We start from the raw sequence: 17,752 nt of genomic DNA, 5'->3' as shown, positions 1-17,752 counted from the left end.
ATCCACCCACCCACCCACCCATCCACACACCCACTCATCCATCCATCCATCATTCATCCATCTACTCATCCATCATCCATCCATCCACCCACCCGTCCAGCCAACTATCCATCCATAATCCACCCATCCATCCATCCATCATTTGTCCATCTACACATGCATCATCCATCCACCCACCCATCCATCCATCCACACACCCACCTACTCATCCATAATCCATCCATCCATCCATCCATCCATCCATCCATGCATGTGTTTCTCCATCCACAGCTGGGTCCTGTGGTTGGCATCAGGAAGGCTCTGCAGGTGGTGGCTAGGAGCACAGGCTGGGGGCCCGAGTTCCTCTGTGGTCTTGGGAGAATTATCACATTACCTACCTCTCTGGAATGGGAACAGCAATAGTTCCAACCTTGTGTGGATTACGTGAGTTGTGAGGATTACATGAGTTGACGTCTGTAAAACAGCTACCACAGCATCTGGCGTGCATAGGCACTTGGTTGTTATCAGCTGTTGTTTTCTCTGGGTACCTGTCCTGTTCTGCCCTTCTCTGATCCCGAATGGTGGTTAAGGACAGGCTCACCTACTGCAAAGGTATAGGGCATCAGAGGTGTGGGCTGGAGATCCCCTCTGCCTCCCATGGGCCCAAGCAGAAATATGAGTTCTTGTGGAAATTTCTGACTTCTGAGCCCCTCCGAAGAGAGGGACACCATCGACAGTAACTTGGCTTTGCTCTGTTAACTTTAGGGGCTTCCAGTGACTGATTCCTCTCTGCCTGGTGCCTGGGAAATGGCAGCCACTGCTAATGCAGCCTTGAAGACAGCCACTTGTCCGCTCAGCTTACTTAGAAGATAGGATTCAAGAGGTAAGATTGAGGTCACTGATGTGCACCTATCCATCTAGTCATCCATTCAACGAAACACTCATCTGTGCACCCACTCACCCACTTGTCTATCTCTTTATCTACCCACTCACCCATCCACCAACCTGTTTGACCTCTCATTCATCCATTATCTATCCACTGGTTCCACACATCTCCACATTCATCTGCCATCTATCTATCTACCCACCTACCAACCCATCCAGCCATCTTTCCATCTGTGTATCCACTTATCTCCCAACCATTCACTCACCCCCACCAGCCTTTCATCCACTCACCCAACCACCCATCCATCCTTCCCTCCACCCATTCATCCATCTATGTATTCGTATACCTGCCCACCCATCCATCCGCCTATTCATCCACCCAACCCATCCAATCATCTTCTACCCACCTAATCCATCCATCTCTCTGGTTACCACCCATCCACCCATCTGCCAGTCCTGTTTATCCATCCTTATGCTTGACCACCCACCTCTGTATATATCTGTTTCCTCTTTCATTGATCCATCCATCTCTTCACCCATCCCTCTATTTGGCTGCTTATTCCTTCATCGTTTTGTCTGGTCAGTGAGCCTATCCCAGATGCCTTCTCTGTGCCAGGCTGCATCAGCCTTTCTTGGCCTCTGAGGAGGGCCAGGTGTGGGGCCTGGGCAAGACCAACTCTCACACAAGGGAGAAAGCGGCTTCTGGTCCTAACAGGAGAAGCCTAGGGCCAGAGACTCCAAAATCCCAAAAGGGCTTCATGGAAATGGTGGCCTTCAGCTGGTCCCTGATGGATGGGAGGATTTTAAATATTCCCTTTAGCTGCCATTTGGCAGTTGGACCACGTGGAGTGGTGGGTCGTCACAGCAAAACCTGTCAGGAGCCTGTTGCTGTGTTCAGACAGGCGTGGGCTGGACAGGGGGGTGGCTGTGGGTGAGGGGATGGTACATAGCTTCTCAGGGGCTAAAATACACAGGGCCTGGTGAGGGAGTGGATAAGGGGGCTGAAGGAGAGGAAGGAGACCAGGCTTCTGGCTGGGGCGACTGGGAAAGTGGCCAGGCTTTCAAGGGACCCCCATGAAGACAGGGAGGAGGTACGGAGGGAGAAGGAAGGCTGGGGGGGAAGAGCATAGTCAGGGAGAGGGGGAGAGGAGGAGGAGGGGAGGGGTGGGAGGGGAGGCCCCGCGGTGCTACGGACATCTGGAGGGAGGCTCTGCGTGGGGCCGAGGCCTGTGAGCTGCCAAGACAAGGTCCCCTGCAGGCTGCTTAGTGGGAGGGGATCCAGGAAGTAACTGAGGGGAGTGAGGAAGGAGGGGGTGTGGCCATGCTGTCCACAGGGCTCCTGTTGGGAGTGGCTGGAGCTCCGGGGTCTGAGGAAGCGGGCTGGGTGGCAGCCTGGAGCAGAAGCCTGCCAGGGTGGAGCAGGCTGCCCGACTGTCATGTGGAAAATGGGGATAATAGTCATAATGTTGTTGTGGGGATTAAGTGAGTTCATTAGCGCTCTTCGCACAGGCCGGCTGGCAGCAACTGCGCGGTAGTACTGATTCCTATGCTCGTCTGCTGAAGGGGCCCCAGAACCCCCTCGGGCCTGTCTTTGGCCCTCCACTGGCCCTTCTAGTCAGTGCTTTTTTGGCATCTGAGAATGTGGGCCAGGCATCGCCCTGGTCTCCTCCCGGATGTCACTGAAACCTGAGGTGCCCGGAGCTTCAGGGACTGGGCACGGGGTGTCCTGCTCCATCCGGAGGCCCCTCCCAGGGACTGTGGGGCTGCACCCTCGGATCGCGTGGTCGCTCCTCTCTAAAAGCCCCCAGCCCAGGCCTGGCTGCCGTGGCTGTGTCTGCAGGCCGTGGCCAGCAGGGCTGTGACAGCTCCGCCGCCTCTCAGGGACCCTGGGTCTGTGCTCTCCACTGCCTGTGCTCTGCCCGCTGGCGTGCTTCGCTCCCGTCTCCGGTGTTGGTGTCGCCCTGTCCAGCCCAGGTAGTGTGCTCTAACGCCTCCCCCCAGCAATGCCTGGGACCCCAATTGGCCAGGCTCGGGTTGGCTGACGATGGTCTTAACTGTGGTCCTCACCCTCTCGTCCCAGCCCATGACTCGCGTTGTGAGCCGGCACGAGTCTCAGCCTCAGCCCTCTGACCTGTAGAATGGGAGCCGGCCTCCTTGCTTGCTAAAGCCTCTTCTAGCAAAACGAATTCTCGGATCCCATTTCTCATCTGATCCCCCCATGTGCACCCACTGAGCACGGGCCACACAGGCCTGCACACCGCTGCTGAGGAGGCTGTCTCACATTTCTTAAATCAAGCCCTTAAAGACTGCACAGCTGTGGGGCCCTCTCACCACTCTGGTGTTTCTGTGCACGAGTGTCCCTGGGACGTTTGGCAAGTTTGTGGTGCTGGGGTTTCTACTCGTGGGTCCTCTTCTGGGTCTTTCTTTGTGATACTGTATTCACCAAGAGCCCGTGAGGGGTTCCCCACACCCCTAGTGTCACACACACATGCATGCACACACACAGCAGAATGGGGCACGAGAGGCTGAGGGTGGACCGACACCCGGGGTCCAGCTCTATGTCTGTTGCTTACTTTCTCGGTGACTTGGGACGAGTGACTTGGCTCCGAGTTCCAGTTTTCAGCTCTGAGAAACAGGGATTGGGGTGTGAGTGTAACATTGTTGATTTTCTCTGTGTGGTTTTAAGAGGAATGTCAACAGAAGAGGGTGTTCCCAGGCTCCTGTGATGTGGTCTGGGTGGGTCTTGGGTGCCCAGCTCAGGCAGAGGCGCCCGGAGTCGCTGCATTACCCCACCTGCCCGGCAGCCTCGCACCAGGCTGGGCTCTCTAGCTTTTTGTTGTTTTTTTGTGAGGAAGATTGACCCTGAGCTGATACACGTGCCAATCCTTCTCTATTTTATGTGGGATGCGGTCTCAGCCTGGCCTGATGAGTGGTGCCGTGTCTGTGCCGGGGATCCCAACCTGTGAACTCTGGGCCGCCAAAGTGGAGCGTATGAACTTAGCCACTATGCCACTGGGCTGGCCCCAAGGGCTCTCTGGCTTTTGATTGTTGCAATTCTGTTCCCTGCAGGCCTCGACCTGCTCGGAGCCCCAGCTGGAGCAGCCAGGACCCTCTGGACGTCCCTCAAGGCCTCCAGGCCACACAAACCCGCCCCTTGCCATCTGGCGGCCTCCCGCCGGCATCTGAGTACCCCAGCCCTGGCCACCTCCCCCTGTAGGGTCCAGGAATCTTGGGCTGAACCATCTTCCCAGCACAGTGCCCGGGGTCCCCACCACTGCCGGCTCCCTGCCTCCCGGCCAGGCAGAAGCAGCATCCACCATTACGGCCTTGGGCTTCAGCTCCTCAGGTCCATGGTGAGGTGGTCAGCTGGAGCAGTGGTGGGGGGAGGATGACAGCATGAGGAGAGGTCCCCGCAGAGCCTGGGGTCCCATGGTGGGAGACCTCCCGTTGGACAAAAGTGGTTCGAATCTCAGGTCTCTTGCTTATTGGCTGTGTGGCTTTGGGGAAGTCACTTAACCTCTGTGAACTTCCATTCAGAGAGCAGAAGTGACAATAGCAGCCCCCTCCTCGGGCTGCTGGGAGTGTGACCTCAGAGCATCTGCTGATGTGTCTGGCCCGCTTGCCTCGTGGGCGGTGAGCTGGTTCACTCAGGCGGTGAGAGCTGAAGCAGCGTGTCTGTGCCAGCTCTGGCAGTGCAGCAGCACCCAGCGACTGAGAAGGACCTGGGGGGCGCCACAGCCTGGCTGGTCACGTAGGCTTCCCCCTCGCCCGTCTCCCAGGTTTGGAGCAGGTGTCAGAGGTCGTGCCCCTCTGAGGCTCCGGCTGCACCTGATCCCAGAGGCCAGGCTGAAGTGCAGCGCTGCCGCCTCCGGCTGGGCCACCGTGTTTCAAGCCTCCGTAGGCGGCTGCCTGCTTCCTTGCTCCTGCCGGCCTCCCGGGACTTTCCCCTCCGGGCCTCGAGGGCTCCCAGCCTTGTCCAACTCTGACTTTGTAGTGCCACCTGATGGGGATTGGGGGTGTGTGGGGTCCCCGTTGGTGGGGAGGAGCATGCCTGTCGCCTCAGTGCCCTGGCCAGGCTTGCTGGCTGGCTGGGGCCTCCCCCTCCTTCCAGCCCAGCCCCGGTGAGACTGGCTGAAGTCCTGAGCACCCGCAGCCCCGATGCTAAGGGCCAGATGGCCTCAGTGCCCACAGGGCCAGGCGGGACCATGTTCCCTGCCTTCAGATGCCTCAGCCTGGCACTGGCAGGTGGGCTCGGAGCCAGCAGGGCACCAGGGGTGGGGCGGCCGGCAGTCTGTGCGTGCCCATGGCCGCCTGTGGGAGCAGGGCTTTTCTGGCGGCGGGTGTGCTGCTGTGGGTGTGCCCAAGGACTGTTCCGTGTGTGTGAGCGTGTGCGTGGTGGGCCGACGACCGTGATGTGGCTAGCACTGCCCGTTGCTCTCGTTAGGGCTGAGGAAGGCGGGGCTGGGGGAGCCCCTGGGCTGAGGTCAACCAGTCAGTGACTCCCCAGGGCGCCGACTCATGGGCCCCCTCCCAGCTGCTGCTGGACATGGGCAGGCAGAGGTCTTGGCGTGCGGGTGCTGACAGAGGGCGCACTGGGGTGGAGGGCCTGCCTGCTGGGGGGCTGTGGGGCCCCACTCGGGGTGTCCGTGAGGGCAGGCCCTGTCCTAGGCCCTGCGGGCGAGTGAAACAGCAGTGAACAAAGCAGCACATTCCCTGGCCCAGGGAGCCAGTGGTCTGGGGGGGGGGGGGGAGGGGGGAGTGCAGCATTATTGCTGTTATTATTACTACAGTTATAGGTCAGAGGTCGGTGCTGTGGGGGGACAGTGGGGACTTGGGCTGGGTGTCCCATCTTCCGAGGGCACCAGGAGACCTCTGGAGATGCTTGTGTGGCATTGCAGCCAAGGCCTGAAGGAGGTGAGGTGGCGGGAGGATGCCTGGGAGAAGAGGTCCGGGGCGGAGGCGCAGGTTTGAGGAGCAGCGGATGAGCCCGGGGCGGCTGGGAGATGAGATCCACGGGGTCTCGGGCTTTGCTCTTACAGGCCCTGTGGGTGCCAGCAGGAACTCTGGCTTTGAGCAGAGGACAAGACCGGCTCCCCTGGCTGCTGTGGGCCTGGGTTGGGGCAGGGGCAGGGGTGTTGGTGAGGCAGCTGCCATGCTGGTCCAGGTGGGTGATGACGAGGACTCAGGCAGTGAGGATGGGAGAAGGAGTTGGGTCCTAAATATATTTTGAAAGCAGAGCCCGTGGTGTGGGAGTAAGAGGAGGTGATGAGTCCAGGATGTTGGCCGGAGCTCTGGGAGGACGGAGAGCTCCTGGGAGGCTGGAGTGGCAGTTATCCAAGCTGAGAAGGAGGGTGAGGGGCTGGCTTAGGGTGGGAGGGAGGATCAGGACCTCCTTTGTGGGTAAGTTGGGATTGATAGTTCTGCCAGCCATGCCCGAGGGCCCTGGGTGGGGTTCAAGGCATGGGCTTGTGTGGCCCCTCCCCCAGCTCTGCTGTCCCCTCTATTGCAGGAGCTGAACCCCCCGAGAGGGCCTGGGGGTGAGCTGGGGTCCCCCCGCCCCCGGGATGACTGCAGCTGGCCGGGCCAACCCCTACAGCATCGTGTCATCAGAAGAGGACGGGTTGCACCTGGTCACCATGTCAGGTGCCAACGGCTTTGGCAATGGCAAGGTGCACACGCGGCGCAGGTGCCGAAACCGCTTTGTCAAGAAGAACGGCCAGTGCAACATCGAGTTCGCCAACATGGACGAGAAGTCACAGCGCTACCTGGCTGACATGTTCACCACCTGCGTGGACGTCCGCTGGCGCTATATGCTGCTCATCTTTTCACTGGCCTTCCTTGCCTCCTGGCTGCTGTTCGGCATCATCTTCTGGGTCATTGCTGTGGCCCATGGTGACCTGGAGCCTCCTGAGGGCCACGGCCGCACGCCCTGCGTGATGCAGGTCCATGGCTTCATGGCAGCCTTCCTCTTCTCCATCGAGACGCAGACCACCATTGGCTATGGGCTGCGCTGCGTGACAGAGGAGTGCCCGGTGGCCGTCTTTATGGTGGTGGCGCAGTCCATCGTGGGCTGCATCATTGACTCCTTCATGATCGGCGCTATCATGGCCAAGATGGCCCGGCCCAAGAAGCGGGCGCAGACTCTGCTGTTCAGCCACAACGCCGTGGTGGCACTGCGCGACGGCAAGCTGTGCCTCATGTGGCGTGTGGGCAACCTGCGTAAGAGCCACATCGTGGAGGCCCATGTGCGGGCCCAGCTCATCAAGCCGAGGGTCACAGAGGAGGGTGAGTACATCCCGCTGGACCAGATCGACATCGATGTCGGCTTTGACAAGGGCCTTGACCGCATCTTCCTGGTGTCACCCATCACCATCCTGCATGAGATTGATGAGGCCAGCCCACTGTTTGGCATCAGCCGGCAGGACCTGGAAACGGATGACTTTGAGATTGTGGTCATCCTGGAGGGCATGGTGGAGGCCACGGCCATGACCACACAGGCCCGAAGCTCCTACCTGGCCAACGAGATTCTGTGGGGCCACCGCTTCGAGCCTGTCCTCTTCGAGGAGAAGAACCAGTATAAGATTGACTACTCACACTTTCATAAGACCTATGAGGTGCCCTCCACACCCCGCTGCAGCGCCAAGGACCTGGTGGAGAACAAGTTCTTGCTGCCCAGCGCCAACTCCTTCTGCTATGAGAATGAGCTGGCCTTCCTGAGCCGTGACGAGGAGGATGAGGCGGACGCAGACCAGGATGGCCCCAGCCCTCAGGCTAGGCACGACTTTGACAGAGCCCAGGCCGGCATCAGTGGCACCCTTGAGCAGCGGCCCTACAGACGGGAGTCAGAGATCTGAGCCGCCTTTGGCCAAGGTGCAGCATCCGCCCTACCAGGGGGAGGCTTGGCGTCCCCGGAGGGCTCCGGGCTGGAGCAGAACGGGCCAGGTGCCCCGGTTGCAGACTCAGTAGTGTTCTAGATGTTTTACGTTTCTTCACAATGGCCTTGGAAGGTTGGCAGGAGTGGGTGGCTGGGGCGGGCAGCACCCAGCCTCAGAGGCCTGAGCGGGGGCAGGGCAGGGAGGTGGCCTCCTGGGGGCCAGGCCACAGGAGCCAGGGGCTTCTGCCTGGGGATAGAGCTGCAGCCTGCACGGAAACAGCTCAACAGCCATCCAGCCTCTGTGGGCCGAGGCTGCAGGCTGCAGGGCGCCTTCTGGGTTTAACTTGGGGAGAAACACTGGGTTTTGACTTTCTCAACTTTAGCTTGAGTGAGGCTGTTTACAAAAGAAAAAAATTAACGTGATTGAAAAAAATTTTTTAATTTTTTGGAGGTAAAAAGAGGACAATTAGAATTCCATTGGTCTGCCGGGATGCAAGCAGCTGGATGGAAGCTCCAGAAGGTTCCCAGAAGCTGGATGGGCCTCTCCTCCCCGAAGGCGGCCGGGCGGGGTGTGTGTGGGGGTGCTGGGTGGTGCGGCCTGCGGGGCAAGCACAGTGCTCACCGTGCTTCTTCATGCTCACGGGCGGTGTAGATTCCGTCTGTGATCGCAAAACTGAGACCACGTTAGTGATGGTAATAAAAGCTTTCCAGTGTCATAGATGTGGGGTGGGGTTGGGAAAAAACCAGTTTGAGCTTTCTAAGTTGGACTGTATCTAAGAGGTGCATCTCAGGGCCGGATATGGGGCCGGATATGGGACCGGCCTGCCGTGGAGGGTCCGCCCTCCCCCCCCACCCCCATTCTCCTGTTTTTCTTCTCTCTCCTTTGCTGCCCAGTGTTCTCTCCCCTTTCCACAGTGAGGGGCAGTTGGGAAATGCAGGGGTGGGTGGCTCCGTGGGAAGGGAAGCCTGTTCCCAGACTCGAAGGGGAAGGATCAGCGCCATCCACCCGGGGCCTCAGTGGGAGATGTGCCTTAGAGCCCCCGAGCCACCAGGCTCCAGTTGTTTTGGTTTTTACTGGACTCACCCATCCTTCCCGCTGCGCCCAGCTCCGCCGCGGAGTCCTTGCCACCCCTCGGTCTGCAGAGGCCAGGCCGACTTGGCTCTCCCCCTGCACCCGGGGCAGCACAGGTGAGCAGGGGCGGGGGTGGCGGCAAGGACTGCCCTGCGGCTGAGCTGCAGAGAACAGCCTTGGGAAAGGCCCCGAGCAGTCAGTGAGGTGCCGGGAGGGGCACGCGCATACAGGCACCCTGGTCAGGAGGTCGAGGCTGCCCAGCATGGGCTTGTTCTTGGCAGAGGAGACAGCGGGCAGGGCTGGACCCTGGAGGGAGCTGGGGTCCTTCCCTGGACAGCCAAGAATGTTGTCCCTCCAAGTGACCAGGCCCGTCAGGAAGTCAGTAGAGTGCCCGTGTCTCCCCGGCCTGCCTCCCAGGCTGCTCCAACCGGTACCCCTGAGACAGCTCACAATCAGAGGGTGCTAGGGACTCTGCCTCAAGTGGGGAAACTGAGGCAGTGTGCAAGGTCATGCAGCAAGTAGGTGGGGTTCAGGAGGCCGAGGGAGGCCCGGGGCCTGGGCTGGGGCCTCCTGCCCCTCCCCTCCTCCTCCAGCCCTCATGGCAACTGGAGACCTGGCCCTGGAGGGTCTGGCAAGGCTCTCAGTCCCCTCTGAGAGACACCTCTGCCTGAGCCTGGAGGTAGGCCTGACTCCAGGCGCCGGCCCTAGCCGCAGCCCTCACCCTGATTTCTGGCCAAGAAGACTCAGCGCGAGGCAGGCCGAGGCAGCCCTTCCTCAGAATGTGCTGGGGACTGGCTGCTGGGGCTGGGGTGGAGTCCGTGTGGGCGCTCACCCACCATCCCCTCCTAGAGCGTCAGGCTGACCCAGGGAGGGACGAGGGGGCCTTGGTCACTCAGGGCTGGCATGCAGACCTGCGCTGCACTCTGCCCAGCAGCCAGAGATCCTCCAGGGCCTGGTGGGCCAGACTTCCGCTCACCCCATCCAGAGCAGAGCCCTGGGCCCAGGATCCCCAAGGCCCTGGTGCACATCTGCTCGGGTCTGTCCCCTTCCCAGGCCTGCACCAGGCCCTGTCGGGGAGCGGTGCGAGCTACCCTTCCTCTCTCGCCAAAGGCAGGTGCTGCCATCTCAGACCCTCCTGCCCTCTGCTTTCCTCCCTGGATTTGTTTGTTTGTTTATTTATTTATTTATTTATTGCTTGTGCTAAAGACCAAAATCGTCTTCCACTTTAGTGCACTTGAAAACGGGAGGGCGGTTGGGAGGAGCCGAGCGTTTGCAGAGGAGGATCCTGTGGTCCCTGGGGAGTGTGTGCGTGTGTGCCACGTGTGCCCGTGTGTGGAGAGCATGTTAACCCACTGTGTGTGTGGTATGCTGTGTGTGGTGTGTGTGCTGAGCACAGGTGAGTGTGGAGCACTTGTGCACATGTGCGTGCATTTGTGTGGCTGGTGAGTGTGTATGTGTGTGTATGTGGTGTGTGGTCTGTGTGCCGTGCAGGGTGAGTGTATTAACCTGCTCCCGCCCTCGCCCACCTGGCAGTTTCTCGACAGCCCAAAGCAGGAGGTGCGGAGGTCGAAGTGGCCAAGGACGTGGCGACGGCACCTGACCCCCGGGACGCTGAGCTGCTTGTATGGGAGAAGTGTGAGTGTGAGTGTGCACGCACCAGTGTGTGGAGCCGCCATTTGTGTGTGAGTGAAATGTGTGCAATTACGGCTCTGCCTGTAAGTGAACGCACGTGTGCCTTCATCGTACATGGGGGTGTTGTACAGATGTGTGCATACGATGATCTCTAGATGTGTGAGTCTGGGCCGACAGTACGTATATGTGATATGTACATACACACATGCACAGTTCTGTGTATATTGACACGAAATCCATAGGGGTGTGTGTGTGTCATATATGCGGGCGTTGGTTTAAATGTTTACCGGGCCGTGAGGCTGGGCACACACACAATGATGGACTCTGGCTGTGGACCCTGGCAGTAGCCCCACTGGCCCTCTGCTCTGACCATGTCCATGTGGGCGTGCACAGAGCCCGTGGGCCAGTGTGAGGCTCCCACACACCTGGGCATGAGGTGACATCCACACGTGTATGTGAGGACACAGCATCCAAGGTGATCGCTTGCACACAGATTGCGTGTAGGAGGCCGTGTGAGCGTGCCCTGTGAACAAGGATGTCCATGTGGTCATTTGGGCGGCAGCTGCGCCAGGCTCCGTGAGCGGGACTGGGGTCTGCCTCCTGGGGGCAGTGCGTGTGCGCTTGTGTGAGCATGTGTGGTCCCAGAGGTGTGTGCATGAAATGTCAGTGGGGGTGGTGTCCATGTGCACCCCATGTGTGCCTTCCGGCCGCCCCCGTGCCCACTGGTGCTGTGCTGCAGTCCCTGCCCGCTGTGCGTCCCCGCGGGGCGAGGGGGGGCCTGGTGGGCAGGAGGCCCCTGCACAGGGGTGTCTGCCCTCCCTGAGGCCACAGAATGTCAAATCTATTTTAAATGAGAAAACTGGAGAATTTTCATGTTATGTCCAATACAGAGCGTTATCTAAAGACATAGGCCATGAGACTAGACGACATTAAATGCGTTTGATCTCTTTGCGTGCCACCGTGTGCAGGTGTGTGTTTGAAAGTCCCTGCCTGGCTCCAGTGCATGCTGGGGAGCTCATGTTCCCTCAGCCACCATGTCCTCCAGCGATGCGGCTCTTCAGGGGAAGGGGACGTGGCAGCAGCTTGGGGTGAGAGGACAGGATGCAGCCTCCTCACAGACCCTGGCACACGTAGCCGCAGTCCCCTGTGACCGCACATCCTCTCCCACAGGTGCCCGAGTGTGCCGGACCACCCTCCAGTCCTGGATGTCACACCTCCCCAGGCCTGTGACCTCGGGGCCACTGCCTTGTCCTCCCTGGGCCTGTGCCTCCCCGTGCAGGCTCGTGCTGAGTGCGGGAGGCTGCAGCCCCTCCCGGCACTGGCAGACGGGGGAGGCCTCCAACCAGATGCAGCCCTGGTTCCCACCGCTGTGCCAGGCCTGGGTGGGGTGTGAAGACCCCTGCTCCAGCCTGGCGGGGCGACTAGGAACTGGAGGGCTGTTCTCCCGGCTGAGGCTGGGGGGCAGGGGGGACAGAGGGCAGACAGTGCTGCTGGCAGGGGTGTAGCACGTGCAGGAGGCCACGCACAGCCCATTCTGGGGAACGGAGAATTTCATCTGTTTCCGGGGCTTGGGCTCCAGGGTCTCAGGGCTCCTGGCAGAGGTCCACAGGGAGTGAATTCTTTCCTTTGCCCAAACTATGTCCCTATGTGGAGAGCTCCTCTGCATCAGTGAAGGACCCGGGGTACCTGCACTCTGTGGGGTTCAGGCGAGGATTCCAGACCCAGGACCAGAGGCCTGGGTGGTGATGGCGGAGCAGCGGGCGGGGGCGCTGGGTGGTCATGAAAGCTTCTTGGCGAATGTCCCCTTGGGTTGGACCTGGAGGGAGGGAGGACCCTGGAGGTGGTTGGCTTGATCTGGGGCAGCTCCCTTCCCCTGCCCCTGGAGCCCTCCCTGGGACCCCAATACCAGCCTCTAAGCCAAGTGGGGCTAGAGGGTCGTGGCCTCCCCCATGCCCCAGAGTGGCTCCCACCGCGCTGGCAGGCCGGGCCCGGGTAGCGTGGGTCAGTCTTTGTTGCTCAAACTTCCCATCGGGGAGCTCAGGACTCTCTTGGTCCCCTGTCCTGCCCTGGGGGGGTGGGGGGGGTGGGGGTGGAGCCAGCGGAGGTGGAGGGGGCACCACGCGGCCGCTCAAGGTCACCGCTGGGAGACAGCCCAGGCCTGACTCCAGGTCCGTGCGTGTCCTAGTGGTCCGCTTCCCCTGCACTTGCCTGCCTCCCCAGGACTGCGATGTGTCCAGTTCAGTCTGCTTTAGACGGCAGAGCCGGTGTGGGGGCTTCCGGGGGAGGGTTGGTTTGAGCGCCTGCTAGATTGAGGTTTGAGGTGTCTAAGATGTGGGTTTACCTGTTTCAGAGGAAATAGTTTCAAGGACATTAAGGGACTTGCAAAGTCACTGGGAGGGTAGTTATCTGAGCTGGCATCTGAGTCAGGCCTCAGGCCCCCAAGCCCTCCTGTGGCCTTCATGTCATATCATTTGACCCAGATGCCGACGCCCTCCCAAGCAGGAGGGACAGCCCAGCCAGGGGCCTGCCCTGGACTCACCCCCAGTTTATTCTTCCCAAAATCCGACTCCTGTGGGGGGGCCCCCATGACTGGAGAGGGAGTCACAAATGGGCTTCTCTTCTGTGTGGAGGGGCAGAGCAGAGCTGCCCGTTTGTTCCCCGGGGGAAGTGGGGGCCTCAAAGGGCACACCCCATCCTACTGCAGCCCACCGTCTGCCAAGCACCAGAGTGGAGTCAGGCCTTGTGACCCTCTCCCTGAGACTGCCCTGGCTCCCTGCTACACTGAGAATAAGATGCCAGCGGCCTCCCCGGCCTCTGAGGTCCTGCTCCCTCCAGCCCTGCCGTGCCGGCTCCTCCTTTCCCTCCCGCTCCTCCGGCCCTTTTGCTTCAGGTACCCTGTCTCCCTTTGGTGCCTTGAGTACACCACACTTTTCTCCCCATGCCAGGACCTTTGCACATGCTGTTCCCTCTGCCTGGAACCCCCACCCCTCGGATCTGCCTCGTCACCCTCCCTGGCCCAGTGTCGAGAGCACCAGGACGGTAGGGGTTGTCATCTCCTTCATTCGCTGCTGGTCCAGGGCCAAGAGCAGGGGACAGTGTGTGCTCCCTGCCCACTTGTCTAGTGGGTGGTGTGCTGGTCCTGTGGGCTGCCACCCGGAGAGGGGTCTGCCAGCCTCCCTAACCTCCAGCCCCTTCAGCCCCTTCCCACTGACCCAGCCACACCGAGGAGAGAGCCTCCCAGCCTGGGGGCAGGGGCAGCTGAAGTAGAACTGGGAACGGCGGTGGGGGGTGTCCTTCGTGCTGCAGGGGATTTGAGCCCACTGAAGGCTCTGGGTCCCCTGCCCTCTTTCCTCCTCGGTGCTGCTAAGGAAACACAGAAGGGGGCCCCCCCCACCCAAGGCTAGACTGGGACCTGGAAGGCCTGGATTCTGGCCTCTGCCCCTTAAATGTTCGTGACTGGCCATCTCTGGGCCTCAGTTTCCCTGTATGAGAAGTGGGAGCTCCAGTCCTTCCTGCAACATGTATCTGTGACCTACCGCTGTGCTGGGCATTGTTTCGGGCACTGGGGCCCTGGTGGAAGCAGGACAGGCCCAGCTCCTGCCATGGGGCTTTCGTTCGCGGGGCCCAGGGGGACAGATGTTCCACACACGTCTCAGGGTGAGTCCCCCAGAAGCAGAGGCTGCACAGGGGATGGTGTGCACACAGTTCACTGGGGGAGGCTCTGCGGGGAGTCGAGGGGGAGGCGCAGAAGCGGGAGAGAAGCAGAAGGGCAGCCGTGGGTCCAGTGACGTCTGGCCTGGCCTGATCCTGGGGGAGCTCAGGAGCAGGAAGAGCACCGAGGACCGCCCCACATTAGCGGCTGTGCTTTTGTACCTTCAGTGTCAGTCCTTGGCTGCTGCCACCCCAGGGAGTGGGGAGGTGCAGCCTCTTGGCCACTTTAGGGCAAGGTGGCTCCTATCAACCCAGGACTGTTCTCCAGAGAAGGGGCACCTGAGAGCGATTAGCAGCGGACACAGCAGCTGGGGGCCTGGGGCTCCTCCTGGTAAAAGGGTCGGGTGGGGCACAAGCCCGTGCCTGTGCACCAACAATGACAATACAGTGCGATCCCTGAGTGATAGTGGGACAGATGGGGTGCCATGGGGGCAAAGCCAGGGGAGGCCTGGTTGGAGGGACCGAGGCGAGTCCTCCAAGGAAGTGACATTTCCTCTGAGAGCTGAGGGATGAGTAGGTGTTTGTCAGGGATGAGGGGAGCAGCTTCCCAGAGAGAGGGGCCAGCACAAGTAAAGGCCCTGGGGTGGGAGAGAGCACAGGAGTACCCCATGCAGGGCCCGCCCGGTTCTTGGTATGTGGCCTCTCCCAGGCCTGGCGCCAGCCACGCGGCAGGCATCACCTCCTGGGACGGCGGGCTCCCGTGAGTGGGGACTTTTGTCCGCCTTGTTCCCGGTGGGCCTGGGCACCCAGAACAACCACTGCCCGGTGCCCAGTAGGGGCTCAGTCTATCTTTGGCTGCTGCCGCAAGACGTAAGAGAACAGGGAAGTAAGAGGTCAGTAGAATGGACGTTGGCCTGTCCTGGGAGGGGCCTGGGGCCTTGCCGCAGGGGTCGGGGGGTGGGAGTCGGGGCTCTGCACAGGGAAACCCTGGCTTCGGCCAAGCGGCTTCCCAGAGGCTCCTACAGTTCCTGTGCTGCGATCTGCTTCTCAGAAGGACATTTTGAAACACATGAAACAAAACACAGGTTGCAAAGGAAATCCGTTTTCCTGAATCGCCGTCGTCAAACCACGGACGAATACTTTGTGGCACACCCGCCGCCGACGGGAGTCCTGCGCGCCGCGCTGCTGCCGGCCGCCCCCTGGGAGGAGCTTGGCCTGGCTGCCAGGGCCCCGCGAAGCCGGGGTGGCCGTGCTGCCCGCGCGGCCTCCGGCCATCAACTGGGGGACGTGCACCGCCTCGAGGCTGCGCAGTGTGCGGTCGTGAGGGTTTCCGTCCGGTGCGCCGGCCCAGGGGCGGTGCAGGCTGAGCATGGCCAGCGCTCGGAGTCGGCTCGCGCTGCTGGGCGGCCGGTGAGCGCTGTCTGCAAAGGCCAGGTAGTCACCAGCTCCGACCTGGTGGGCTGTGAGGTCTCTGCTGAAGCCGCGGCTCTGCTCCTGCTGAGACGAGAAAGCAGCGGGAGGCGCCACCGCGCGGACGGGCGCCAGGAACCCACTAGCTGTTCAGGGCTAGTGTGTGCCAGGAAACCTCACTTACGGAGCCTGAAATTTGAATTTCATATCATTTTCACTTGATGTGAAATATTACCTTTTTTTTGATGTTTCCCCCCCAGTCATTAAAAACCACAACCCTGGGCCAACCCTGGTGGCCTGGTGGCTAATTCCTTTATGCTTCACTTCAGCAGCCTGGGTTCAAGGACCCACACCGCTCGTCAGTCAGTGGCTGTGCTGTCCCTGCGGCTCACACGTGAAAAGTGAAAGATCTGCAACAGATGACAGCTCAGGGCAAATCTTCAGCAAAAACCCCCCAAAAGACAACAACAAAACTTCAAACCCATTCTTAGCTAGAGGGCCATACAAAAACAGGCTGTGGGCTGTGGCTGTGTCAGGATCACCCAGCGGCTTCTTTGACCTCGCCTCGCTGGGCCTCCCTTCCTGGCTCAGCTAGCCTGGGGTGGGCCTGAAGTGTGCTGTTCTTTTTTTTTTAATTTTGAGGAAGATTGGCCCGGGGCTGGCATCTGCTGCCAATCCTCCTCTTTTTGCTGAGGAAGACTGGCTCTGAGCTAACATCCGTGCCCGTCTTCCTCTACTTTATATGTGGGACGCCTACCACAGCATGGCTTGACAAGCGGCACCATGTCCACATCTGGGATCCGAACCAGCCAACCCCGGGCCACCGAAGTGGAAGGTGAGCACTTAACTGCTGCGTCAGCCGGCCAGCCCCTGAAGTGTGCTGCTCTAACAAGGCCCCAAGTGATGCTGTGCGCTGTGGGGTTCCCACTTTGAGAACCACTGTTCTAGGTCTGGGGAGAGGGCCTGTAATGCCAGGGGACGGAGCCCAGAGGTTTGTGAGTTAAGGCCCCAGCCCTGGCTTTCATCTCTGTTCCGGGTGGGAGAGTAGGGGGCTGGCGTTCCCTAAATAGGTGCCAAGCTGTGGTAGCCCCTTTCTGATGTAGAAGAGGAAAAAAAGTCTTTTTCCCTCTACCCTCTTAGGTTCTCAGTCTGGGGCCCTGAAAATCAGACCGACAAAGCACAGATTAACAAGAGAAAAACCAAGAGAAGTGTATCAACATGTGCATGGCGCATGCACATGGGCGAGCTCAGTGATAAATAACTCAAAGGATGGTGAGAACTTAGAAAGCATCTCAACAGCATTTCAGAGAAGGAAACTGAGCTTCAAGGAGCAGAAGGAATGGGCCAGCGCTCCAGCGGGCTGCTCAAGCCAGATCTCTGCCCGCAGTTGTGACGCCCCTTTCCGTCCTTCACGCCTGCTCGAGGGCAGCTCCCTGGCTGCTTCAGCCTCCAAAATTGCTTTGGAGCCTGGCTGTGTTTCTCCAGCCCACTGCCACTGTCATCCCTGACCTGGATGACTGCAGGTTGCTCACCTCTTGCCCTTCTCTGCCTGGGCAAACCTTTAGAGTCCCCCGGACTTTGGGGCTGGGAGGCGTGGGCCCCCTGACCCCGATGGGTCTGTTAGGGTCTGCATGGAGGCTGCTCCCGCAGGCTGAGAATTCGGCTAGACAAAAGGAGTAAACCACTCCTCCCTGAGTTACTCTTCCAGCTGCAACCCTTCCCCGAGCCTCAGTTTCCCCATATGCAACCTCACACACGAGGAGTGGTGCTCTCTGATGGCCTGAGCTCTGGGCCAGGCTGTGTGGGTCCAGTGTTCCGGTCTCTTCCTTCCCCTTCCTGGATCAATGAATGCTGAGGTCAGCACTGAGGCCAGGACCGTTCTTACTCCCTGCTGAGGTTCAGCACAGAGGCTGAGCTGAGCTGCAGCTCTGAGACAGCTTTGGGCCAGAGCAGGGCCCCCAGGTCAGGCCCTGGAGCAGCACAGTTGCACAGGTCGAATACTGCACAACCCCAGAGGTGCCATTCACAACCCACATAGCCATGCACAATAGTGGCAACCTCTGAGGCCTCTTGCTTCTTCTCGCTGCCTCAGGGCTCCAGAGAAAAGGTGTCCATGGGCTCAATGAGGAGGTGTCTACAGCACGAGTGGAACATGAGTGTGGGATGGCAGGGGCACAGAGAGGACTGCTTCTGTAGACACCAACCACTTTTTTTGTGAACCCATTGACTGGGTAGAAAATGTTTGAAAA

The 17,752-nt window shown here is 60.1% G+C and overlaps 1 protein-coding gene across 4 annotated transcripts in view; it reads left to right on the top strand.

Moving 5' to 3' along the window:
• KCNJ12 (potassium inwardly rectifying channel subfamily J member 12) overlaps positions 1 to 11,386 on the top strand; it is a 39,981-nt gene extending 28,595 nt beyond the window's left edge. For all 4 annotated transcript variants that reach the window (XM_046674402.1, XM_046674403.1, XM_046674404.1 and 1 more), the window contains 2 exons: positions 745 to 862; positions 6,374 to 11,386. In XM_046674402.1, the coding sequence (XP_046530358.1) occupies positions 6,429 to 7,718 (1,290 nt within the window). In that variant the 5' untranslated portion in view covers positions 745 to 862; positions 6,374 to 6,428 and the 3' untranslated portion in view covers positions 7,719 to 11,386. The remainder of the gene's footprint in view (positions 1 to 744; positions 863 to 6,373) is intronic.
• The last annotated feature ends 6,366 nt before the right edge of the window (positions 11,387 to 17,752 follow it).

Source organism: Equus quagga, chromosome 11 (assembly GCF_021613505.1).
Source record: "Equus quagga isolate Etosha38 chromosome 11, UCLA_HA_Equagga_1.0, whole genome shotgun sequence".
In the NCBI taxonomy this organism is placed as follows: Eukaryota; Metazoa; Chordata; class Mammalia; order Perissodactyla; family Equidae; genus Equus; species Equus quagga.
Note: the sequence above shows the minus strand (reverse complement) of the source record. Positions and strands in the feature narration are given on the sequence as shown.